A 24,815-nucleotide genomic window follows, 5' to 3' on the forward strand; every position below is an offset into this window, starting at 1 on the left:
CACGACTGACTCTCGGGGCCAAATAACTTTGTGGCAGGGGCCATCTTTATCAGCACTCCCGGGAGGTACCAAGCAGACCCCAGTTACAGCATCCCGCTCCCTCCAAACTGCCTCCAGATGTCATTCAACAGATGACAGAAATGTCTCCCAGCAGGCAAAACCATCCCTCATTGAGGGGCACTGCTTTATCGCAGCCAGCCAACTGGTCACTGTAACTCACTTACACTTGAACAAAAAAGAGGCAAGACAAAAGGGAAGAACCTCAGGACAGAAACTATCTGTGCAGAATTACGCAAATGACAGCGAGGACCTTCTACATGCCATGTACATTCCCTTTACATTATCATACATTAACATCCCACAAGGGGCGCACCAGCATCCTGGCAACAGTGGGGCGTAAACATAGTGGCAGAAGGGTGAAGAAAGGCTGAGAATGAATCCCAGCTCTGCCTCTTACTGCCTGTGGACACTCACTCAAATTATATCATCTCCTCGGTCTTCAGTGTCTCCATCTATACAATGCAGATAAAAGCACCTACCTCGGGGCTGTTATGGCACATGGGACTACATACACGTGAGACGAGATACGCAGAGCATTTACTCACATCCCAAACACAGAGCTGGCTGCTAGTACTACCAATCAGCCTTCAAGGTAGGCAGCAGCATCCTCATTTTACAAGGGACAAAGGAAGTAACTCTGAGAAGGGAAGTCAGTCACTGCACAACTGGATTGGAGAGCCACTGCACCTGCATTTTTGAAACTAAACCTGAAACCAACAGGCTATAAACCGATGCCAACCAGTCCTTGGCTTTCGAGCCCCATCCCAAGCACCACAGCTGCACGCCCTGCATGGGACATGAGCCTAAGACTCACAGGAGGGCCGTTTATAAATGCTCCTCCATATTCTCCCGAGCAGTGTTGTACAGAGTGGGCAGGTCGTGGAGCAGGGTGTGTTTACACCCAGGTAACTGGCACCCTAGCGCCACCATCTTTTCAGGTGTATTTCCCACAGGCCTTATGAGTAAAATAAGATTCATGGGTGCAGACAATGAAATAATGCAATTTTCCTTATACTTCTATCCCTGCTATAATTCTACTGGCAGTGAATAAACTCATGTCCAATACTGGCTTCTGTGTAAATGATTTATTGCTTTAATATTGACTTTTGTCTTTCCAGTCATACATGCACATAATCAAAGAGTCAAAGTCAGAGTCCTGGGAGGTCTGCCATCAAGACCAGCCCTGCTCTTACTCCCCGAGGGCTCCCACTCTCGCCAGTTCTGGCTATTTTAGTAGTTATCTCCATATTCCCAAATAACTTGCTGGTGTTGCTACTTCTTTATCTTTCAGTTTTATCACCTTTCTTACCATAGGTCTCTTTTTCCCTCCAAGCCCACCACGCACACCCCCGATATGCTCCCCATATAATTCCTCAGTTTCACAAGACAGCCTAGCTCAGGAGTCAGTGGTAACGTTACACGCATATGGTGTTACCTCCCATCTAATAAACTGTGTTTATTATGCCGCACAGCTTTTTAAATTAACCTTCAAGTCCATAATGGCCTCTTCCCACCTCACCTCCCTTCGCCTTATTTTAGCTGTTCTAAAAGTAACTCAATCCCAAATTTTCTAATCGTCTAAATCTCAATACATTGCAGCAAATCAGACAGTCTACCAAACTTCAGTGCCTGAAGAAGTCTCTCCCGGAGCTTTTCGACCTGCTCCAATTTGGCAGGTAATCCGCTAGAGCTGGGGCCCTGCAAATGTAATCTTCCTCGGGTCTGGGTGAAGCACAGCCTCCATTTTAATGAAGTCCTTGCCAGTTCAAAAATGTTCTGGCCTCCTAGTTGATTTAAGTTTGTCTAGACACCAAATTCTGGGTTGAAATCATTTCCTCTAGGAGATTGAAGACATTTCTCCACTGAGTTCTAGTTTTCAGTGTTATGAAGTCCAATGTCCTTCTGATTCTGGATCCCTTGTGTAAAACCCGATTTTTGCCCCCTGGAAACTTTCAGAATCTTCTCTTTGCGTCCAGTTCTCTAAAATTTCACATGGATGTGCTCTATTATGAGTCTATTTTCATGCACTGTGCTGAGCCTTTTTGGTCTGGAACACATCCTTCAGTTCAGTGAATGTTTCTTGAATAACTGTCTTGATGATTTCCTTGGAGACTGGACCTCCTGCGCTAGTATTCCCAGGGGTCCTGTTTTACACTTCCAGAAGAGAAACGTCCAGTCTTTCACAAAAGTGGAGAAAGAAAGCTGGGGATCTGACTGTATCTGAAAATGGTTGTCAATCAATCCTAATGTAGCCCCTCCTACTCTCCCACTTCTGGAAGTTAGCTGATATCCCCAATTTCCAACCTGTCAGAGATTCCACCACATATGAGTACATGCAGTGTGAGTTGGGCTGGTTCTCCTTGTTCCTAAATGTTGTGCCTTAGTATTCATTTTCCTGGGGTCTGCTAAGTCCCTTCCCACTCACCACTTTCCAGCTCCCAAAAGTTAGCTGCTGTTGCCTACTTCTCAATCTTTGTGGAGCAATTTGACTTAATTCCTCCAAGTCTTAGTATTTTCCCTCAATCTTTGTGGAGCTTTTTAAAAAAAAAAAAAAAAAACCTTATTAGTTTTAGTGAGGTTTGAAGAGATGGCAAACACGCACGCAATGTATACAATCTACTGACTATTACCATAAAAGGAGCTCTACTTTAACTCAGAGAATCCTGGCAACACACTAGAATTCCCACACAGCTGTCTTTCCATGACAATACCAAGATCCTTCAGAAGAGTCATTGCCTGGTGACATCAGATGCAAACAGCTTCAAAGTTCACAGGCTTCTCCAGAGTAGCATGTCCACTAGAACTTCCTGTGGCAATGGACATGTTCTTTGGCACTGTGCAATACAGTGGCCACTAGCCACCTGTGGCTACCCATGCACTGAAATGTGGCTGAAACAAAATCTGAATTTTTTCCTTTTATGAATGTAAACTAACTCATGTAGCTATTTGGCTAAATTAGTTATGTGGCTAATGGCTACCATATTGAACAATATAGCTTTTGAGATATTTTTTTTTGGCACTTTAGAATGTCAAACTTTCAACATAAGAAACATCGGAGTGTTCCCCCAACCTGAGAAACTTTCAAAATAACTCAACTTGAAACAAATTACGTGCCCCTTGCACAGGAGACTTTCGATCAGCCTCTGGCATTGGGGCCACCATATCATAGTCAATTTCTTCACCCTGAAGACCCACGTGAGCCAGGCTGTCCTTTGGACACCTGCTTCTTTTCCCTTAATATCATCTTTTCACTCTAAAACACAACCACAAACGAGGCTGGGGTGTTCTCAAGTCCTTCCCTGAAGTACAAGGTACCCGGAGTTGACAACACCCAAGGGTGAAAGACTCTTCCTGGGTATTAACAGATTTTTCTTAATCCAACCCTGGACCTAATATTAACAACCAACATATAAGGAGCTCTACTGTACCTCACTGAGTCCTCACAACAACCCTATATGATGGATATTATTTTAACTCCATTTGACAGATGAAAATACTAAGACTTGGAGGAGTTAAGTCACTTGCCCAGGGTCTCAAAAATCGACAAGCTGGAGCTCAAACTGTTCGGTGTGAATCCAAATACTATGTTGTAAGTCCCTGCGCATAAATGTTTTGCTCAATTGTTAAGTTTAAGCAAGAGTTGGCGTTGGCCAGGCTCACTGTTGGGGGTCATCGGAGAATTGGAGTAGAGTCTCCAAAAGATGAACTTCAGCTATTTTAGGGTAGGGGAAGTCCCCAGGCCCAGGCCAGAGCCCCTGACTTCTCCAGCCCTCGTTAGGTCTGCACCGCCCTAGCTGGGGGCCGGGCCGAATCTGGACCTGGAGCCCTGAGTGAACAGCCTGGGGCGGCCACCGGCCGCGCCCTCCGCAGCCTGGACACTCCCGACCCCTGGACAAACAACACGTGCGGCCCCACCCGGGGGCGCTGTCCGCGTTGCCCCGCAGCCACCCGCCTCACCTGCGTGTCCGCCGCCATCCTACCGGCGCTGACTCCGGAACCGCTTCCGGAGCGCTTCCGGGTCACGGCGCGGCCCACGCGGCAGGGCGAGGCTCGCAGCTAGTTGTGACCACGGCCTGGCGCCCTCGGGCGGAACGGCGGTCATGGCTGCACGGCCCCGGCTCGGAAGTCAGGCGGACGGACCCAGTTTCGGGGCCCACCACGGACTATCAGAGCCTCCTCCCCAGATCCTGCTCCTCAGCCCGGGGATCCCGGTGCCCTTCTCCACCTGGCCTCGTGGGAGATGAGTCTAGGGGATTTTTAATTCAGTGAAACCGCCTTGCAGCCATGGAGTCCGCAGGTCTTATTTTTTGGAGAAACCTAGTCTTTTAGATGGCAGGAAGTGAAGTGGGTAAAAGGGAGACAGGGAACTAGTGTCTTGGCCTCAAGAGTTTGTAACCCAGTGGTGCACCACGGAGGTGTTAAGAAAACAAGGATTCAGGAGCTGAGCCTGTCCAGGGGGAAATGCTGAATGCTCCAGGGTGGGTGCTTACACCAAGGCTACAGGGTGGGAGGCTAGGCAGCAGAAAAGGTCTCGTGGTTCTGGAGGGTTGTTCGAGTTCTATAGACAATGGGGTCTGCACAGCTTAGTTATTGGCCCTCTACTGGCAATGCTTTGGAACTTTTGACCGGAGACCAACGCACAACAAATACATCCATGTAGTCACAACTACCCTTGCAACAATCAGATGTTTTATCTCCTAATAACTGTCACCATCCATTTTGAAAAACCCTGGAACTGACTGAGTGCGTATCTTCAGTATCATTAAACCTATTCAAAGAACTAGAGGAACCTTGACTCATGGCCCACAGCCATGGAGATTCAAGTAGAATTTTAAAATATCATCCTAGTAAGTTTCTTAAAGATTTAATTTTTAGAGAAAGGGGAGGGAGAGAAACATCAGTGTGGGACACATAGATCAGTTGCCTCTTGCTCACCAACTGGGGACCTGGCCCACAACCCAGGTGTGCCCTGACTTGGAATCAAACCAGGGACCTTTTGTTTTGCAGCCTGGCACTCAAATCACTGAGCCACACCAGCTAGGGCAAATTTAATTTTTTTTTAAAAATTTACAGTTAAAGCTGGCTGGGCTTAGAAAAAGTATTGGACGTTAGGAGACCATCATTACAGTTACAAAGAGGACACCCAAATGCCAACTCCAGATAAAGCTCTATGGTTTCACCATGGTTTTAGTTTTAGCATACAATGCTATAAACCTGAAAATACACAAAATGAAGATTCCAGAGACTTTTAAGAGAAGTAAGCCTTTATTTTCTTGTTTCACAAATAAAGCTGACTGAGCTGGCTGCTTTTTGGTGACTAGTCAAACAGACCAAATCCCATATCCTCGTCCGACTCCTCTGACTCTTCCTTTGCTTCAGCCTTGGCTGGGGCTGCAGCGGCGGCAGCAGGAGCAGCAGTGGTGGCAGCAGCCACAGGGGCAGCAGCCACAAAAGCAGATGGGTCAGCCAGGAAGGCCTTGACCTGAAAGCAAGGGGGAAAATTCAGTCGAAATGGGCACCAAGAGCCCGTCAGCCCTTGTAGAGCTCTAGTATAATGAACAACTCCCAAGGCTTCCCTGAAAGTGATCAGGCAGGATGACAGCTTCGGCATGGCCCAGTGAGCTCAGGCCCAGCCCTTACTGATTAACTAACCCCTCTTAGGGCCTCTTGTCATTTATAAAGCCAAGGACACACCTCCCCTGCCCCCACCCCCTTAAGTATACTCCAAAAAACCATATCTGCTATGTAAAACACAATCATAAAAGCACTCACTCAGCAGGCTGCCATTTACCGCCGCCCCCCCCCCCAAATGCCAGGCCCACCATGCTGGGTTCTTTTTACCTTTTCAGCAAGTGGGAAGGTGTAATCAGTCTCCACAGACAAAGCCAGAACCCGCTTGTACCCATTGATGATAGAATGAGGCACCGAAGCAACAGTTGGGTAACCAATCTGCAGGCACACGCTGGCAACGTTGCGGACACCCTGAGGGAGGAGGGAAAATTCTATTTCAGGTGAGGCATCTTAGGGAAAAGAAAGTGAAGTCCAAGCAAAGATCAGAGCATACAGGACTTGCTGGGCTGGCATCTTAGTGTCACACAGGATACTTCATCTCATATGAAATGAGCAAGGGTCATGGGCAAGACAATTCAGACCCAGCCATTTATAAATGCTTTTTACCCATATTCCCAACGTGGGTATTCCCTACACAGTAACAATGGTAATTACTGCAAAAGCCACCACTTTATAAAATACATAAACTGTTAACACCACTGTTGAGTTCCATGAGAGAAGAATGTGAAACTACTGCCAGATGAGAATTTTTCATCCACTAGCCAAAGCCAAAAAGCAGCTTGAGAGTGACTGCAGGCCCTAGAATAGCCCTCACTATGTGCCCAGCACTGTTTTCTGAGGCTATATTTACTCATGAATTCATTCTTCCCCAACATGCTTCTATCATTAATGCCATTTCACAGGTGAGGAAACTGAGGCAGACAGAGTAAACGACTGTCCTTGGTTACATAGTTGGTTTCCATGGAGGGGCCGGGATTCAGCCCAAAGCTAGACATGCTCTCAACCATCCATGTAACAAGGGCCTGGAATGGGCAGCAAGTACCTCCAGGAAGCGGGAATGCAGAGTGTCCTCTGTGATGTCAAGCACTTCCGGGTTGTAGATGCTGCCATTGTCAAACACCTGCTGGATGATCAGCCCAAAGGAGAAGGGGGAGATGTTCAGCATGTTCAGCAGCGTGGCTTCGCTGGCTCCCACTTTGTCTCCAGTCTTAATCAGCTGCACATCACTCTGAAGAAAAAGGTAACCATTGGCAGTGAATACCCGAACATCCTGTGGAAGGACCACCACCGAGGGGAGCCCCCACTACCGGCCTGACTGGCATTGGCAAGCCAGGTCCACTCACCAGAATTTCAATGGTGCCCCTGGAGATTTTAGTGGTGATGCCCAAAGCCTGGAAGAAGGAGGTCTTCTCCGGGCCCAGACCAGTGTTCTGGGCTGGCACGGTGACCTCACATGGGGCTATGGCACCGGCACGTGCGGCAGCTGGCACCTGAACAAAGAACAAGAAATGTCGGTTCTCGCTCCACAGATACAACTTGAGAATAATCAGTTTTACTTTTTTTAATTTATTCTTTTATCGTATTTTTCTATCACCATTTAGTCCTCATATACCTCCCCCCTCCCTCTCCGTTTTGCTTTTAAGCAACTAATATTGATAAGGTCTCTTAAGCCAACCCGATTCTCCTCTTACCTTATTGGCCAGCAGCATGTCCCTGATCTCCGTGAGGTCCTCCTTGGTGAACACAAAGCCCACATTTCCCCGGATGTGAGGCAACAGTCTACAAAGAGAAGTTTACAGACAGGCGGTCAACTTTCAGCACCATTCTCCTCCAGGAGAAGGGAGAAGGGCACAGGAAGACAGAGTTGGCCAGATAATTCACTGACTTCTCCAGAGCCGGGTTGTTTTCCAGATGCCCTCGGATGGCCTTGCGCATCATGGTGTTCTTGCCCATCAGCACCACTGCCTTCCCGCGGAGGGACATGCGGATCTGCTGCATCTGCTTGGAGCCCACATTGTCTGCTCCCACAATGAAGCATTTTGGATAATCATCCAGAAGTTGCTACAAAAAGCAGCGGGAGACAAGCCAAGTTTAAGAGGAAGAAAGGAGAAAAAACATCTGGAGAAACTAAACCCCACAACGACTGGTTTCCATCTCACTCCCGTCCTTCTGTGCTTTTGAAGTGACTCAGACACTGGCTGACACCTCCCACTGGAGCCACCTGAGGTGTAACACGGCCAGACCTGTCCAAGATCGGGCTTCATACATTCAACCAGAAAAATTTTAATTGAGGCCTCATTTCTAACTTTTCCCAATTAGAAGATATGTTTCTGATCCACTAAAGTGGCTTAAAAGAAAAAACACCGTTCCCAGTAAGGCTGGATTTACAGCTTTCAAAACACAATGTAAAGTAAATACCGTGAGAACTGACTTGCAGACTCTGGGTCCTGCTAAATCAGCACTGAAAGCCTTCAAGACAAATGGGCAAGGATATAGGCCAAGCTCCACGATCAGGCAGCAGCGCTGTCAGAATTTCTGGGTAGGGAGGGCCCCCTCATTCCAAAAGATAAGTGGGTGTCTTGACTGACAAGTCCTAAATATGCAGCAACTTGCCTTTTTGGACTGAGGCACTTGCTCTGGGACCGTGTGAGACGGTCCCAAAGACGGGAGCAGAGGAGTAAAGTAAGATGAGCGCTGTCTGGATGCCAAACCTGGGACTGGATGCCACTCAGTTATCTCAGGAGGCACGAAAACAGCCTGAGCCTGTTTACCCGCCCGCAGCGGTAGCAGGCAGAACTTTGTAAATTCATTAGATTAAATGAGATTTGCCCAACGTGGCCCAATTCAGCAGCTGATTGTCCCTATGAGCCAGCGGCGCAGGCAGCACCTTGGGCGCCTCGACCCACCCCGCACTTACGATGATCTTAAGGAAGTAGTTGGACTTCCAGGTCGCCCTGTCTTCCCTGGGCATCACGGCGGTGCGTCAGGGATTGCCACGCAGGGTTTAAAGACGATGTCACTGATGGCGGAGAGAAGGAGCTCAGAAACTCAGACATACATCCCCACCGCCCCGCCGGACTCAAAGCAAGAGGCCTATATGGAACCGGCCACATGTGAGTGCCCGCCGGCCTGGCCTGGGTTGCCGCAGCCACTACTCGGAGAGCGCGAGCCGCTGCCGAAGCCCCAGGCCACACAAGAATGGATCCCACGAACTCCAAACCTGCCCGCCAAAACACCCCTCCTTCCCGCAGCCAGTCCCCCGGCGCCATTTGGCGGCCGCACGAACCTCTCACGAGGGCGCCTGGAGAGAGGAAGGCCCTACACCAAGGGCACTATTTATAGGAGAACAAAGTGGCCAATCAGAAGCCTCAGACAGCGCCCCCAGCTATTGGCTGGCGAAGCACAACCGGTATCGATAGCCATTGGGTGATATCACTGCCAGCCTACCGGAAGCCGCCTCTAAATACGGAAGTTAAGAACGTTCTTACTGTTGCAGGAACTTTTCCAGAGCTGCTTCCCTCTGCTGGGCCGGAGCTGCTTTTGTGTAGGTGCGAGAATTTGTGGACCTCACGTTTCCCCCGGCACCTGCCCTGTCGCAAACTAGAACATGACGTGGAGCTGAGAAAGAGTTGCACATGCCTTAGGAAGAGAATGGTCTCTGTTTCCTCAACAGTTGGTTCTTCCCCCCACAAAACCAGAGAGGGATCATTTAAAAACATCATTTCCTCATCTGCTCAAAATTCTTCAAAAGCTCCCCATTTTCTACAAAGTAAAAACACTAACTGGCCTACAAGGCCCTACATCATCACCCCCACCCTCTACCCCTATAATCGCATCTCCTATTTTCCTTCCCATTTTAGGGCTCTTGAACCAGTTACTCCGTCTTCCTGGAAGGCTCCTTGCCGTTATCCACAATCCTCCATCAAGTCTTGGCTCAATTCTCACCTGCTTAACCTGGCCCACTCTGGTACCCCTATTTAAAATTTCTAAAAAACAATTCACTCCCTTCCCCCCTTGCTCTGTTCTGTTTTTTCAGTAGCACTTACGCTTTCTAACCACTATATAATTTATTACATTGTTTTTTTAATGTCTCTGCAAGAATGCAAGCTCCACAAGACAGATTTTTTTAATCCTCACCCGAAGATATATTTATTGATGTTTTTCTTGAGGGAGAGAGAGAGAAGGAAACATCAATGCAAGAGAGAAACATCAATCGATTGGTTACCTCCCTTATGCATCCCAACCAGGTATCAAGTCTCACCAGGGATGGAATGGGCAACCTGTTAGTGCACAGGAAGACACTCCAACCAACTGAGCCACTTGGCCAGGGTCCCAAGGCAGAATTTTTTTTACCAACTGTAAGCATGTGGTAAACATTTGTTGAACGTAAGAATGCATGGTCTGCAGTCACGTGGTCAGGATCTCCACATTCTGTTAGTTCACATCTATGTCACCTTAGGAAGTGGTTTCACTTTGCTGACTCTGTTTCTCATTACTTATCTGTAACATAGGGTAATAGTATCCACATTCTAGAGTTATGGAAATTTCATGAGATATTTGTTAAGACTTAACAGTTCCTGCAATGCAGGAGGAACATTGTGGGAACAATGTAGTAACACTGTTACTACAAATGTTAGCTTCTTTTATTATACATTCATTTAACACTTATTTGAACAATTGTACTACATTGATAAGTATATTTTTCACTCTGACCAGTGCGGCTCAGTTGGTTGGACATCATCCTGAAAAGCGAAAGGTCACCAGTTCAATTCCTGGTCAGGGCACATGTCTGGGCTGGCAATCTGGTGTTTCTGGTGAAACAATCAATCGATGTTTCTCTCTCACATCAATGTTTCTCCCCTTCTCTTTCTCCCTCTCTTCCCTCTCTCTAAAAAATGTGAAAACCTAACTGGTGTGACTCAGTGAATTGGTCTTTCTCCTGCAAACCCCAAGGACACTGGTTCTACCCCAATCAGGACACATTGCCTGGATTTCTGCCTGCCCCCAGTGCGGAGCATGAAGAGACAATGGACTAATGTTCTTTTCCCTCTCTCCCCCTCCTTTTCCCTCTCTCTAAAAATAAATACAATCTTTTTTAATAAATAAATATTCTTTAAAAATATTTTTTAAATAAATGAGCTTAGATGCTACAGCAGAAGAGGTGTCTCTCCCTATCTTTACCCTTTGCACTTGAACAAGTTAGAAATCTCTATATTTTGCTGGCGATGATTTCTGCTAAGATCCTATTTGAACGGTGAGGCATTACTGCATGCTCAGCACTGTGCCAGGTACTTTGTGCACACTACAGTCATTAGTCTTTGCAACATCCCCCTCCAGAGGCACCGTTTTAGTATTTCCATTTTATTGCTGAGAAAATTCGGAGAGGTTAAATAGTTCGCCTGAGTCCCTCAGTCAGCTAATGATGGCTTCAGAACTGAAATCTAGGAGCAAGTTCAAAGCCCGTGGGCATCACTATGCTCAAGCCCCTTCCAAACCCTAAGACTGTCTCCCCCTAAACACACTTTCCCGGGGATATCCATACTCACAGGTACCTTCCCAAGGACATCCCAGCTCTGCTGATGGAAGTACTTCTAATTTCAGTACATCAATATAATGGAATACCATGAAACCATTAAAAAATGCAAATCTGTATTTATTGGGCATGGGAAAATACTCAGAGGACACTTGAATGAAGAAGCAAATTATGGGGCATTGTACTATATCCATTTCTATAAATAAAATAAATGCAACATGGGCTAGAAGAATAAGCCAAGTAATTATCTTTGGTTGACATTATCTTCTGAGCTCACTGTGAAATGGGCAGGGTTCAGCCTAGAATTCAACATGAGGCATTTAGAGGGCCATTCCAACCACGGAAACTGAAGCCACAGCTCTGGGAGGAACGAAGTTGTTCAGGAAGCTCTCGAGGAGGCCAGGCGTGGGGTATGGCGAGAGGAGGAGGGGCAGAGAGCAGGCTAAATTCTGGCTAAGAGCGAGGAAGACTGCAAATATCAATATAACCACCAGGGGGCAGTAGGGCCCAACCGCCAACTGTTAGTCTGCCCCCTTCACCGGGAGGGTTCCACACCCACGGTGTGGTGCCAGCACGTGGTGGGGGTTGCTCGGTCAGTGCAGGAACACAGGCAGTGGCAAGCCTTAGGTTCATACATCTTGTCTCTGCACTTGCTCAGATTGCCCGCTGCATGTTGGTTCTCCTCTCTGAACCTCTTTCCCCATCTGCAAATGAGTGTAAGACCACACACAGGCTCCAGTGAGGATGCCCTTGGGGAATCCAGGCAGGGCCAAACCAAGCTGCTCCTCAGCCTCCCTGACCAACAAAGCTCCCACGGGGAGCCCCGAGGACCTGCGGGCAGGGGTCCCAACCCCGGGGCTTTCTGCTTCAGGTAAGATAACACGGTCCTCGTGAGCCTGGGCCGGTTTGGTTTCTCTTCTGGGACTGAGCTGTTATCTCAAACCACAAGGAAAAGGCACTAACACAGGTCAAAATAATGGCAAACTTTATTGGCATAAATCACAGGAATTGAAATGGGGAAGAGCCAGGTTAAAAGTTTACAGAGAGAAAAATTAAAATCACATCATCAAAGAACCACTGACCCAGAGGGTGGACCGCAGAACCCCGTTCCCCTGGGGGAAGGGTCTGGGTGGGTCCTTGTAAACTGAGCAGTAAGGCCTATGGGTAGAAGTGGAGACGTCAGACCTTTGGAGGGGCCTGGCTGACCTCCCCAGAGAGCCCAGCACACTTGGCCTCTGCTGTGAGGCTAGCAGAGTGTCTGGGTCATCCTCACCTTAGACCCCACAGGGCCCCTCTCTGCTGACCAGGAAACCCCAGGCCTGCCGGCTCCTGCTTCATCCTTGGCGGACAAAGCTCCAGGGGCTTCCCACGGCTTCAGCGGGATCCTGGCCCTCTGCCCGGAATCCTATCTCGCTCCCTTGCGGCAACCTGGGCCCTGTGCCCCAGACCTCCAGCTTCCAAGGAGGGCAGGAAACTTGGGGAAGTGACGCCCAGTGGAATCAACAAGACCAATGGTCAAAGTGAGACACCAGCCTTCCCGAGGAGGACGGAGCCGCACAGAAGCGGTGAGGAAGCCAAGAATGTTCCATGGGTTCTTTAGGTCACGGGGGAACAGACGCTCCTAATGGCTTAGCACCCCCAAAGTACACCTTCCCCTTCTCCTCCCTCAGGAACTTGATGGATGAGGTTCAACAGTCCTAGGCTCAGAAGGGCAAGGCACCCTTAGGCCAGTTTCGGTTAAGACCTCGCTGGCCTGGGTAGTAAGGAAGGGGTTTCAAAATACAGCAGTTTATAAAACAGTCCTGGTGAGCCATGAGGTGAAGGAAGGGGAGCCTCGGGGCTGCTCCCACTTCACCTGCTTATGCTGAGAAAAAATAAAATACAAATGGCTTCCCCGCCCCAAGCCCTCAGCATGAGGCAAACCCTGGCCCACAGCCACTGTCGCCTACGGGACCGGCGGCGACGGACGAGGAGGGGATTACAAAAGGGGGATGTCTTTAAAATCTCTTCAAAATCATTTGGCTAGAGAAGTAGAAGCAACTCAGGCGATATGAATTCAAACCTCAGTGTAGAAACCTATCAAAGTCGGTACAGTGTCCAGGCACGAGGTGAAAGGCCCCGCCTATGCCGTCCCCAGAGACGGAGGAAGTGACTAGAAAACATTATTGCTGGAGAAGCCTGTCTCAGTAGAATCAGAGCAGTTACGGAGGGCGGGGGGCGGTCGCCCAGGCCTGGGGAGACTGGACCTGCAGGAGGAGCACAAGGAACCTTCCGTGGCCCCTGGGCACTTCGACCCTTGGATGGACGGATTTATGCTGGCATGGTCTGGAGGGAGCGGTGTCCCCTGATACTCTCAGAACAAGAATGATTTGGTCAGAGGAAAACAAAGATAAAAAGAGACCCCATCTGACCCTGCCTGCCCTACCCCTGGCTCCGCTGCCGAAACAGGAGTAAGAGGTGGCTCCAAGTGTGGGGTGCCGGCCTGGCCAGGCGGGCCTGCGGGGGTGGGCCCTGCAAACCCCATCTCCCGGAGGAGGAGCTGGCAGCCTGGGGGGCAGCTGCAGGAGTGAGAGGCCCAGAGGCTCCGGCAGAGGGAAAGAAAACAGGTGGGACCCTTTGAGGCCCCCCTGCCACCCTGCACAGCCGAGGACACGGGTTCCAGTTTCAGTAGGGCTTGGCCCTTCACGCCTGGGTGAGGCCTCTGGATCACAGTGCAGTTGGGGGGGCTGGGCCAGGGGGCAGGGCTGATGAAGGGATGAGGGCACCTAGCAGAAGAGCTTGAGGAAGCAGTTCTGACAGTAAGGCTTGTCGTTCTGCTCCTTGAAGGTGCCCTTGTTGAGCTGCTTGAGGCAGAAGGCACAGACGAAGTGCTCCGGGTGGAACTTCTTGGCCATGGCGGTGATGCAGCGGCCCGTGATGGGCTTCTGGCAGCCGGAGCACAGCGAGCCTCGCCGCTCGTGGTAGTGCACCTCGCAGTAGGGCTGCCCGTCGTGCTCGAAGAAGCTGCCGTTGACGAAGGGCGTGAAGCATTCCTGCCAGGAGGGGGGGGGGACGGAGGAAAGGGGGCTCAGCCTGGGCCAGGGGGCTGCGGCAGCGGCCAGCTCCATGGGCGGGAGACAGCTGTGGTTACCACTCTCCCACCTGTGACGCGTTCCCTACGTGCCAAGTGCAGAGCCAAACGCAGCGTAATTCTCCCAACAGAGGAGGCAACGCCAGCCTGAAAGTTAAGTGACTTGCCCAAGGTCACACAGTTACTACGCTGTGCAGCCTGGACTTGGAGACACAGGTCGGACTCCTGGCACCAAAACGGAAGGCTGTAACGCTGTGCCCTGAAGCCCTGGGGGCTGCCAAGAGGGTCCAACTCTGCACCCCGCACCCCTGTGTGGAGATGCACACCCACACTTAGGCATGAAAGGCCCTCAGGAGTCCGGCGGTGAGCAGCGTCTCCCAAACCCATCGGGTCAGAGGGCCCTTGCTGGATCCCCGATAACCTTTATGGCCCCCCGTTACCTCCCAGATTTCAGTCTGAAACCGATGGTGGATTCTGCTGAGACTGCAAAACCCTTGCGTCATCTCATTTAATTCTCACGTGCCTCCTCCTACATGACAGGGGCCGCCACACAGGACGAGGCTGGGGACACAGCCGGGGACACAGCCGCCCTGCTGTTGGCCTCTCCCGGCCTCAGGACAAGCCTTGGCCCAGGACCCACTGGACCTGAGGAAACGTAGCCCCAGACTGCTCGCCCCAATAATACCGCAAACAAGGCCTCCAAATTGGATCAGCGAGCACAGCGGGGGAGCCCCTCTGTCCCCCCTGCCGGGGCCCCTCGGACGCAGAGCAGGGACGCCGCTCACCCGGCACACGAAGCACTCGGGATGCCAGAGGGTGTTGAGGGCCGAGATGTAGTTCTCCAGGATGGCCCGGGCGCAGCCGCCACACTTGGGTGCGAACATGTCGAAGTAATCCTTCCGGCAGTAGGCCTTGCCGTCCTTCTCGTGGAACCCTGAGGGCGCGGTTCGGGGCGGGGTCAGGGCTGCCACAGGCAGAGCCCCCCAGCTCCAGTTCCAGCAACGCCCCACCTCCCCCATGCAGCCAATCAGCCGGCTGCTCAGTACCTTCGGGCCCAAAGAAGGCGCCACACTGGGCGCAGAAGAAGTGCTCGGGGTGCCACGTCCGGTCCAGGGCTGTCACCACTTTCTGCAAAAGCAAGTGCGGGGTCAGAGTCCAGCGGCCTCCGGCCCACGGGGCAGATCCCGCCACGACTCACCAGCAAGGCCCTCCTCCCTCCCCCCGACCCCCAGCCCCCGGCCCAGGAAAGAGCAAATGTAGCCCAGATGGGGGCCTCTCCTCACTGCACTGAGTACCACCGAGAGCTCGGATTTACTGAAGGAGGTGTCGTGCCGAACACCCTCTCCTGTGTCCTCACAGGACACCATTACCTTCCAAGGCTCAGCAAGGCTGGGCGTTTCCCTGTCTCGGCCCAGCGGGAGGGAGGGAGCCTGGCGAGGGCGGGAGATGGGACGTGGGGGGCCTGACCTGCCTGAGGGCTGCTGTGCATCAGGCCTGAGTTCGAATCCCAGCCCCGCCATTTCCTAGCCACGGGAGCCCGGGTGGGTGACAGGACCTCTGTGAGCCTCAGAGGACAGCTCCTGCACCCTGTGACGAGCCGGCGCCGCCCCTGCCACGGAGCCCAGGACTCACATCCAGGATGGGGCCGTTGCAGTAGTAGCAGCGTGGGGAGAAGAGGGTGTGGTAGTCCTTCTCACAGTAGGGCTGCCCGTCCCGCTCGAAGAAGTTCCGGGACCCGATCTCCTCCTGGCAGTGGGTGCAGACGAAGTGCTCGGGGTGCCACGTCTTCCCCATGGCCGTCACGACCTGGGGAGGGAGGCGGGTCACAACCGGAGGCCCTGGCCAGCCAGGAAGCGCCCTGCCCGGCCCTGAGCCCACCCCACATCACCTGCCCCGCGATGGGCTTCTTGCAGGCCCCGCAGACCCCTTTGGCGACCGTGGCGACCCCCAGTTTGTTCAGGTCGGACTGCAGGCTCCCCAGCATGCTGTCTAGCTGGCTCCCGGGCTTTGGGGGTCCGCCGGGGGGAGAGCTGCTCCCCGTCTTCCCCTGGGCCATGAACTGTGGAGACAGATAAAGGACGGTTCAGAGCCGGGGCTTTTCTCCCGTCTGGACACGTGGGCCGATGGAGGCAGGAAATACAGGGGCCTCAAGAGCCCTTGGAGCGGCGGTGGCACCCAAAAGACGTCCCTGCAGTCAGAGAGGCTCAGGGCAACACACTGGCCTGACCGAGGCCAGGGAAACACAGCAAGCAGGACACTGAGACCCCAGCCCTGGCACTGACCCCTCCCTCGTGCCGCCCTTCGGGGCTGCTCTGCCTGCCACTTGGAGGCCGCCCGGCGGCCCAGCACAGCTCTCCGTCTGCTCTGTGCTCCAGACCCTGGGCCTTAAACAGGGGAGAACACAAGGGTGAGACTTTTTTTTTTAGTTAAGGAAGAAAGAAGAGGCCATGTCATTGGACCATTTCACAAAAGGGTATTAAGGATGAGAGGATCCCCACCCCCCACCCACTGGCAGTACCGAAATCAGGAGAAAGTCTAGAGTATCCCAGGAAGAGAAGAGAGCGAGGAAGGTGAGCCAACCAAAGGCAGGGGCCCCGGAAAGGGAGGGGACCGAGACCAGAGAGAAGAGGCTTCCCAGGCACTAGGCCTGGGGACTGCAGGGGAGGGACACGTTTTTGGTTTCCCTTCTGGGACTGGCTTCCTCAGATGGGCCTGGGGCAGGACCAAGGGGCAGGAGGAAGGAGCAAGCAAGAGACCCGCTGACATCCTGGGGGGCGGGAGCATGGACATCAGGTTAAGTGAGGGCCCGGACTGGGGAGCTGCGCTGGGCTTGTACGTGCATGCGTGCCGACCGGGCCCCAGGGCCTGCCTGCATCGGGGGGAAGAGCGGGTCCTCGTCCGTCTGGCAGCCCACGGACCTCACAGTGTGGGGCGCAGGAAGGGGAGAGATGGGCCCCCGCACTTCTTCCTGCGGCCCTGCCCCAGCATTCTGGACCCCAGGAGACCAACAGGGCAGAGATGAGGGCCCCAGGGTGGACGGGGCAGGCAGGCTGGGCTGGGGGGAGGAGCAGCTGGCCACGGCATCGCTGCGATGCTGGAGCAAAGGGACAGGAGGGGGAGGAGAGGGCAGAACAGGGAAGGTTCTTCTCAGGGGAATGGGAGAGCCGGGAGGAAAAACCACCTGGGGAGAAGACAGGAAGGGGGCAGATGAAGATGGAGAAAACACCCGCTCAGCAAGCAGGGGCACGGAGGCGGCAAACCCAGGCTTCCCCAGGGCCTTCCCACACTGACCCACCCACACAGACACACCCCAAGCTCCCCTCCGACCAGAGCTGGGGAGGGATCAGGACGCCAGCTGCCCTGCTGCGGCCCGGCCCTGGGCATCCCCCCACTACCTTCTCTACCAGCTGCCCCTCAGCCCGCCGCCCTCGAGGCTGCACAGTGATGACGACGCCCTCTGTCATCCAGTCCTCAGTGGAGGCCTCCGCAGCCCCCGAAGCCTCCTCTGCCTCGGGCTGGAGGCCCAGCCGACCCTGCAGCTCTGCAATGAGCCGCTCCTGGGAAGGGGTCCTGCTCAGGGTGGCGGGGTCCAGCCGGCGGCGAGGGGAGGGCTCCCGGGACATGGGGTGCGCGTGGCCCGTCTCCCGGCTCCTCCTGATCACGGAGCGGATCTGAGGGGGAGGGGAAGCCGTCACAGCCCCACTCTGGGCTCTGCCGATGCTGCTCAGTCCACACTCAGGTGCCCGGGCAAGGGAGGGCTCAACAAAACCGCCAGAGAAGAGCCAAGCTGAGGTGCGGTGGAGGCAGGGGCAGGGCAGACTGCCGGCACTCAACTCCAGGTCGGCAATGACCTTGGGCAAGACAACTCACTTGCAGGGACCTCAGCTCCTCTATCCTTCAAATGGGGTGACATTTCAACCCTGTGGCTGCCTCGAAGGGTTATTGCTTCTTGTTTATAACCTACTGGTTTGTAGTGGGTTTGGTCTTTTGTTTTGTTTTTGGAAAGGGTACGAAGTTTTAATCAAGCAAGAAGCAAATACTACCAGTAACATCAGCCATGGCGTATTGAGGACCATGTGCTATAGTCTAAGCACATTTCAGGCATCATCTCATTTAACCCTCTGGACAACCTTGGGGAGAAATGGTTCATTGTTACCCTCATTTGAAAGATGAGAAACTGAGGCTGGTGGGGGGTTGCCCAAGGTCACACAAGCAGCAAGTGTCGGGGATCAGGGTTCGTAGTGAGTCCTATGTGGTCCCAAAGCTCATGCTTTTAACCATTCCGAGTACATGACCTTGGGTGTCAGGGGAGTTCATCCAAAGGAAAAAGCCTTAAACAAAAAGCAGGCTGTCACCAAGAGAGATTCCCAGGCCCAGGGTCCCACAGAGACCACGGCCGAGGCCCGGTGGCAGGGTCACAGGCCACGGTATCTCAGGAATCGCTGCTCAGGCAGACATGCGCAGACTGGGAGGTGGCATGCAGTTAGCCAGGAGCAGCCCACACTCAGGCCCAGGGAGGGCCAGGCCCAGCAGCCGTGCAAGCTGGAGCCTGCCTGGCCGGAGGTGGAAATCCTCTCGGTGGTCTTGGGCGTGTCCACGACCACAGCACGTGGAAGCTCCGGCTGCTCCCTCGTGGCCTCAGCAGCAGCTTCGGTGGTGCCCTCTGGCCTCCGGTGTGTCTCGGGCCCCTGGTCTGGCCTGGCCAGGCTTCCCCTTGTGGGCGTCTCTCCACCTAACTGCTCCACATCGACTGGGGCAGGGCACCTGCTCCCCGGCCCCGCTGGCTCTGGCCTCGCCCTGGCCCTCTCCCTCAGCTGTCCACCTCCCTTCGCGAGACTCCAGGTATCTGGGAAGACGGCCTGACGGTCCACAGCCACAAGAGCGGGCTCGGCTACTTCCTGGAAGCTGGGCACAGCTCCACGGGGAGTCTCGGGCCTTGGTGCCCCCAAAACCCACGGCTGCTCCTGTGTGGCAGCCAAGGCCTCCTCTGGGTTCGCAGGGTTGGCCGACAGCCCTTGGAGGTCTCCAGGCTGCTGGGGACCAGTGCAGCGAATGTTACCTGGGGGGGCCCTGGAGAGCTCACTGGTGAGGTTTAGTATGTCCCTGCAAACTTGAACCTGGCTCTCTGTGTCAGATGGCCCCAGAGAACCCTCTGCAGAGGAAGACCTTGAGTTGGGAGTGTCAGCTGTCAACCCACAGCCAGCTGTCACCCCAAGACCAGCCAGATCAAGCCAACTGGGGGCCACAGGAGCTAAAAGGCCCTTTCCATGATCATTATCCTCAACGCTGGGGACCTTTGGGGTGTGACCGTGGCCTCGAGGGGAGGGTTTAGGAACGGATGGTCCGGGAGGAGGAGGAGAAGGGGAAGAAAGTATGTGGTGTGAGGACGGAGCTGAGCCGGGCAGCAGCCCCAGGGAGTTCAAGGCCACAGCCGAAGAGCTGGTCTAGAGGAGGAGAAAGACAAAAGGCAGAGGGGAGGAGAGAAAGAAAGAGGAGAGGTGAGGAAAGAAGCTCACTGCAGTGGGTGGGCTGGGCCTCGGGCTCCGAGAGCCGCCCTCTACACTGACCGGGGTGGCTGCAGAGTGAGGCACAAGGACGGGCCCTGCAGCGGACCGGGCACCCGCGAGGTTTTCCTCGGCCCCGTGTGCTTGGCCCCCATCAGGCCCAGGCAGCAGGAAGCAGCCTCTGAGCAAAGCCCGTGCAGCCACCCAGGGAGAATAGGTGAGAGGGAAAAAAGACTAGGGTGAGGTGGCCACCGCAGACAGGTGGCCGGGGAGGTAGGCCCAGGCCCCATCAGGGAGAATCAGCCGCAGGCCGCCGCTCCAGCTCTTCCAGCTTTGGTTCAATTCTCAGCTCGGCCCGTCCCAGACAAAGACGCAGCTCCCCCACATCCCCAGACCTTGCTCTAGGTGCACAGCTAGACCCAGCTCAGCTGCCCGCGGGCATCGCGAGGCTGGCTCTCAGAAAGGAGCACCATTCTAAAGGGCGCTACGCCGTGGCTCCCCTCGGCCAATGCCGGGGCCGACAGGCTTGCTTCTGACCCTGGCTGCTCAGAACTGCGGCTGTCCTCCCTCCCTCCCCAGCCCCCCCGCCCCCCCCCCACCCCGCACAAAACCCCAGCTGAAGGGAGGCTTGGAGACACCCTCAGGGCCGAGAGCACACAGCCCACCGGCTCCTTCTCGGGTTCCCTAAGTCACGCACCAAAGGCCGACCCACATGCAAAGTGCAGTCAGCAACTGCTGGAGTCAGTCAATATTAATCCCCACGGAGGCCCTGCATCTTCTCAATGAAACGTCTCCAGCCTGGCTCGCCTGGGGAGGGTCCAAGGTGGGGGCGGGGGGAGGTGGGCAGCGAGAGACGCCACATGTGGGACTGGCCTAGTAGCCTGAGGAATTAGGTTTCCCACAGACAGAACTTGCGTGGGATTCAGAGGCCCGTGGAGGAAGAGGGGGTAGGAGAGGAGGCTGGAGAAGGAGGCGTGGGGATGGAGAAGCCAGGCACAGAAGGAAAGAGGACGCGATGAGGACCGCCGGCGTGGGAGTGGGGCTCCGGGCAAACGACTTCTCAGGCGCAGGATCCCAAGTCCCACATGACTCAGAAGAGAATGCCCACCCCCACCAAGACCAGCCATCAACACAGGGCCCTTTGTCCTAGCCTCCTGACCCCTGCCCTGGGTGGCTGGGAGCCGGGAGCACCCCGAGAAAGGAATGTCCCTGCTGAGCACTTCTCTGCCTTCGCAGGACTGGAAGCAGCTCAGTCCCCACCAGCCGGGCCTGGCCGTCCCTCCCCCATTCCCTGGCAAGGCCAGGGCACTGCGGGGTCCCTGGCTCAGGGCAAGACACCCAAGCTGAGGGGCCGAGCGCCAGCTCCTCACATTGAGGTATGGGAGGAGAAGGAAGAGGAGCCTGGGGCACCTTAAAATCCGACAGGGAGGCCATCAGCTCGTCCAGCTCCCTGGTGGCAGAGGAGGCCGAGATGCGCGTCTGCTGTTGGCTGGGGGTGACCCGCTGCGGGCTGCTCACCTCGCCCTGGTTCACGGTGACGGCGGGGCTGCGGGGCAGGCAGGACATCAGACCCCGGGGCCCAGCCTGCGCTCCCCCAGAGCTGCCCTCCCCGCCTCCGGAGACCAACACGTCAGCTCCGACACTGGGATCCGGCCACCCCCCACCCCGGGGAGGCCCGCCAGCTCCTGGTCTCTTCTGGGAGAGAGGGGGTTGCTGTCAGCCAGTGGGGGGAGCCCGGAGGTGAGCCAACATGGGAGAAGAGAGGGCTGCTCAAATGACAACTTTTGCAGGAAGATGCCTCGAGTCCTCCAGCCCAAGTTCAAGTTGGCCAGTTAAATAAGCTGCACGCACATGTGCGATCGTTCCAATGACAAGGTCACACTGAGAAGAGCTGACACTTAGAAAGCACTCGCCATCCACATTACCTGCTACGAGCCAGAACGTAGGACTGGGTCTCGCCCTACTGAGGCAGGTGGCCTTAGCCCCACTACCCCACACCCCTGACCCCATTTTACAGACGGAAAAACTAAGGCTTGAGAGACACTTCACAAGGGCAGAGCCAAGGTCCAGACCCCACTGTGCGGCTCCAAAATCTGTGCTGACAGCCACTAAGCTACAAGCGCCCTTGTGGCAGGCGTGGCGGCTCGCTCTCCTGACGGGTGGGGGCCGGTGGAAGGCAGGAATGGTGTCTCGTCACTGTGTGGCTCATCACTCCCCTCCCCCAGGTGCCCAGAGCAGGGCCTGGTAGACGACAGGCCCTCTCAGAGGGAAGGGGTGACGTGGGGGCGGAGCGGGCACTCACACGGGGCTGGGCACCGAGCTCTCCAACTCGTCCAGAAGGCTTTCCACGCTGGGCCGCACGTCCTCCAGGCCGCGGCCCCCGTGCCGCTTGGGCTTCTCTTTCACCAGGGACCCGGCCTGGACGCCCAGCAGGCTGTTACTCTCCGGGAGGCCGTAGTGAGGGCTGAGAGCCCTGGGCAGCGGGGGGCTTGAGTTGGCCTCATCTTGGGAAGGGGAGAGAGAAAGCTACTCAACCCCGAGCCCTCCGGGGAGAAGGCAGGCCTGGGGGGCTGGCAGGCCCCGCCCCAGAGACCCAGCCCCACCTGTGGGGAAGCCCGAGGGGTTGTGCTGCACAGCGTTCAGCTCCAGCAGCAGGCGGTCAAGCTCGGAAAGGTTGCTGCCCAGGGAGGAGCTCATCATGGTAGGTGAAGGCTCAGCCGACTTCTGCTTGTTGGGGAAGCTTTGAGAGACAAAGGGAAGGTCACACTGAGAGATGCTCCCCAGCTCGAGCGACCCCCAAATTCTCCAGGAGAATAAGGAGAGGAGACACGGTGTCTCTGCAGGAAGAGGACTGAGAGTAGGGAAGGGATGTGGTAAGAAGAGGGGAGGAAGGAAGTCTTGCCTCAGCTCCTCAGCTACCTGGGGTGACGTAACAGCTGCTGTGTGGATGGAAAAGGCAGCAGGTGGCAGCGACAGGGCCACCAGGCCAGTCAAGGGGCATTATAGGCTGGCCGGGAGCCTCGGGGCCGTCTATGGTTTCGTCCAAGGACCCTCGAGGCATAACCTCCACAGGACTGCGGCCATGCCTGAGCCCTGGCCGGGCCCCAGGCTTTCCGAGCAAGAGAAGGTGTGAGGGCAGGGGCTGGGGCAGTACCTGTAGACGTGCTCTTCCTCACCAACTCGGGGACGCGGAGGGCCGACGCTGTCCTGGGGAACGGAGGCGCTGGACGTTTTGGCACTGGAGCCGGACGCGGGCGGCGGGGACTGAGGCTGCAGGAGGGAGAAGTGCTCAGAGCCCCCCCTGGGCACCCCCAGAAGGCTGCTGCTCCCGGGCAGTCTCACCAGGGAGTTTCCACGCTGACTGGAGGCAGGTGATTAACGCTTGGTCACTGCCCCCTCACGTGGCGTCTGGTGGGGAGGGCCCGACGGTCCCTGCCCTTCTCCCTTTCCCCTGAGCCCGCTGCTCCCCAGGCTCCCCACGCCGCTGCCAGACAAGCTCCTTTAGCCGCAGAGCCTCTGGGAGCTTCGGCCTCTCGCCCCCACCTACCTGCTGGTGGACGAATCGGGAGGCACTTGGCTGCCACTGGTCTAACGGGTCCAGGAGCGCACCATTGAGGGCCTCGCTGGATGGCGGTGGAGGGACAGGAGGCGGCACAGCAATCTCCTGGTACGTGTGGTTTCCAGTTGGGTAGGAGTAGGGGGTCTCCTCAGACAAGAACACAGGCCTCTTAGAGATGTGGGAGGTGGTGGACTCCAAGTCCTCCAGCAGGGCGTCTGCAGAGAAAAGGCCCAGGGAGTGGGTAAGAAGCAGGGACCCCGGGAACTAAGTCCCCAGGGCAGTGGCCTCCCTGCCTGCACCCAGAGTTAATGATAGGAGCACCTGCCCCGCCCATGGGAGAAATGACTAGCCTCAGGTCAGGAAGATACCAGCTCAGCCCGGCCTGGCTAAGAACCAGCTCCCAAAGCTGCTCTTTTCACACTGCCCCCAAACTGAAGGTGCTCTGGGGGTTTCCTGGGGCTGCCCTTGAGGCTCTCCTACCTCTGGGAGTTGGGTACCTGCGTTCCCTCCGGCCAGGGACAGGGCCATGCAGCTGGCTGGCTGGGAGTCAGAAATGCCTGCCTACGGAACTCAGGGCCAGGCGGGGAGAGCGGGTGGGAGGGGCCCCGCGTCACTGGGAGGGGCCGGGCAGGGCCAGGTCCCACTTCATTTTTAAGAGCTTAAGCTTTCTCAGCTTCCACGTTGGGGGAGCCCCTGGGGTGGTACCTGACTTCCCGACCACCTAGAAGCAGAACCCCAGGCTCCAGGCTCCTTTCAGGCTGTGGCGTGAGGTGCGTGGGGAGGTGGGAGCTGGGACTAGGCTGCTGCAGTGATCCCTACCTCCTTGGACCAGCCAGGGTGGAGTGCGGCATGGGGGTAGGGGTGGGGATGGGACGCACAGTGGCAAGACTGCTTGGTAGGCTGTTTCTGTGGAAGCCTGGCAAGCAGCCGGGCCCCAGAGGCTCCAGGGCCCCCCTATTCTGCTTTTACCAGCAGCAGCAAAGGAGCTGAACCAGCCCTCGGGTGCAAGCTTCCATTGCTCTGACAGAGGGGCGCTGGATCCCCCCCAGCCTCCAGATAAGAAGGGCACAGCAGGAGGAGCAGGGGTAGCAACTGCGGACCTCCCTTCTCCTTACCCCTCCCTCCCAGGACCTCCATCGGCCCCACAACCAGAGAGCCTGGCCCCACGGCCACACCTTCATTCCTGCCGCGCTCAGGGGCTTGCTCACTCTCACCTCTCTGGTGACCTACTGGGGACTCAGTCCCTGGCCCTTGGGATAAGAACATGAGAAAGCTGTGGCTGCACTTACTGCCATTTCCTAGTGACAGGCACTAGTGACAGGCAGTGTTGGGCACTTTTGCATTAATGATCCTTCTACTGCCCCATGAGGTGGAATTCTGATCCTTCCTTCACAGATGGGGAAAGCAGCGTCAAGAGGTGGTGGGACTCGCCCCAGATCACAAAGCCAGTGACTGCCAGGACAGCCTGCCTCCTCGGAAGCCCCAAAGCCCAAAAATCTGGCCTGCAAGAGGTTGCCG

The 24,815-nt window shown here is 55.2% G+C and overlaps 3 protein-coding genes across 8 annotated transcripts in view; all 3 read right to left on the minus strand.

Moving 5' to 3' along the window:
• The window catches only part of GCN1 (GCN1 activator of EIF2AK4), a 54,713-nt gene extending 50,657 nt beyond the window's left edge, over nucleotides 1-4,056 (minus strand). The window contains exon 1 of the mRNA XM_037156121.2: nucleotides 4,018-4,056. Coding sequence (XP_037012016.2) covers nucleotides 4,018-4,035 — 18 coding nt within the window. The 5' untranslated portion in view covers nucleotides 4,036-4,056. The remainder of the gene's footprint in view (nucleotides 1-4,017) is intronic.
• A 1,250-nt stretch (nucleotides 4,057-5,306) lies between these two features.
• Nucleotides 5,307-8,996, minus strand: RPLP0 (ribosomal protein lateral stalk subunit P0). Its single transcript, XM_037156262.2, has 8 exons — nucleotides 8,918-8,996; nucleotides 8,549-8,650; nucleotides 7,517-7,692; nucleotides 7,323-7,410; nucleotides 6,975-7,121; nucleotides 6,674-6,859; nucleotides 5,902-6,042; nucleotides 5,307-5,542 (listed from the first exon to the last, which is right to left on the minus strand). Exons 2-8 carry the CDS (start codon nucleotides 8,600-8,602, stop codon nucleotides 5,378-5,380), a joined length of 957 nt encoding a protein of 318 aa, XP_037012157.1. The 5' UTR covers nucleotides 8,603-8,650; nucleotides 8,918-8,996; the 3' UTR covers nucleotides 5,307-5,377.
• Nucleotides 8,997-12,132: 3,136 nt separating this feature from the next.
• Nucleotides 12,133-24,815, minus strand: part of PXN (paxillin) — a 44,737-nt gene continuing 32,054 nt past the window's right edge. For 2 of the 6 annotated variants that reach the window (XM_037156149.2, XM_053669783.1), the window contains exons 2-15: nucleotides 23,286-23,512; nucleotides 22,893-23,008; nucleotides 22,342-22,478; nucleotides 22,041-22,242; nucleotides 21,149-21,284; nucleotides 18,788-19,678; nucleotides 17,630-17,905; nucleotides 17,104-17,415; nucleotides 16,517-16,618; nucleotides 16,123-16,293; nucleotides 15,867-16,040; nucleotides 15,281-15,362; nucleotides 15,020-15,168; nucleotides 12,133-14,196 (exon numbers count right to left, since the gene is read on the minus strand). In XM_037156149.2, the coding sequence (XP_037012044.2) occupies nucleotides 13,930-14,196; nucleotides 15,020-15,168; nucleotides 15,281-15,362; nucleotides 15,867-16,040; nucleotides 16,123-16,293; nucleotides 16,517-16,618; nucleotides 17,104-17,415; nucleotides 17,630-17,905; nucleotides 18,788-19,678; nucleotides 21,149-21,284; nucleotides 22,041-22,242; nucleotides 22,342-22,478; nucleotides 22,893-23,008; nucleotides 23,286-23,512 (3,242 nt within the window). In that variant the 3' untranslated portion in view covers nucleotides 12,133-13,929. The remainder of the gene's footprint in view (nucleotides 14,197-15,019; nucleotides 15,169-15,280; nucleotides 15,363-15,866; nucleotides 16,041-16,122; nucleotides 16,294-16,516; nucleotides 16,619-17,103; nucleotides 17,416-17,629; nucleotides 17,906-18,787; nucleotides 19,679-21,148; nucleotides 21,285-22,040; nucleotides 22,243-22,341; nucleotides 22,479-22,892; nucleotides 23,009-23,285; nucleotides 23,513-24,815) is intronic. The other 4 variants (XM_053669784.1, XM_053669782.1, XM_037156144.2 and 1 more) reach the window with 4 other exon arrangements.

This window comes from Artibeus jamaicensis, unplaced genomic scaffold, assembly GCF_021234435.1.
Source record: "Artibeus jamaicensis isolate MK-2021 breed Jamaican fruit bat unplaced genomic scaffold, CSHL_Jam_final contig_525, whole genome shotgun sequence".
NCBI classification, from domain to species: domain Eukaryota; kingdom Metazoa; phylum Chordata; class Mammalia; order Chiroptera; family Phyllostomidae; genus Artibeus; species Artibeus jamaicensis.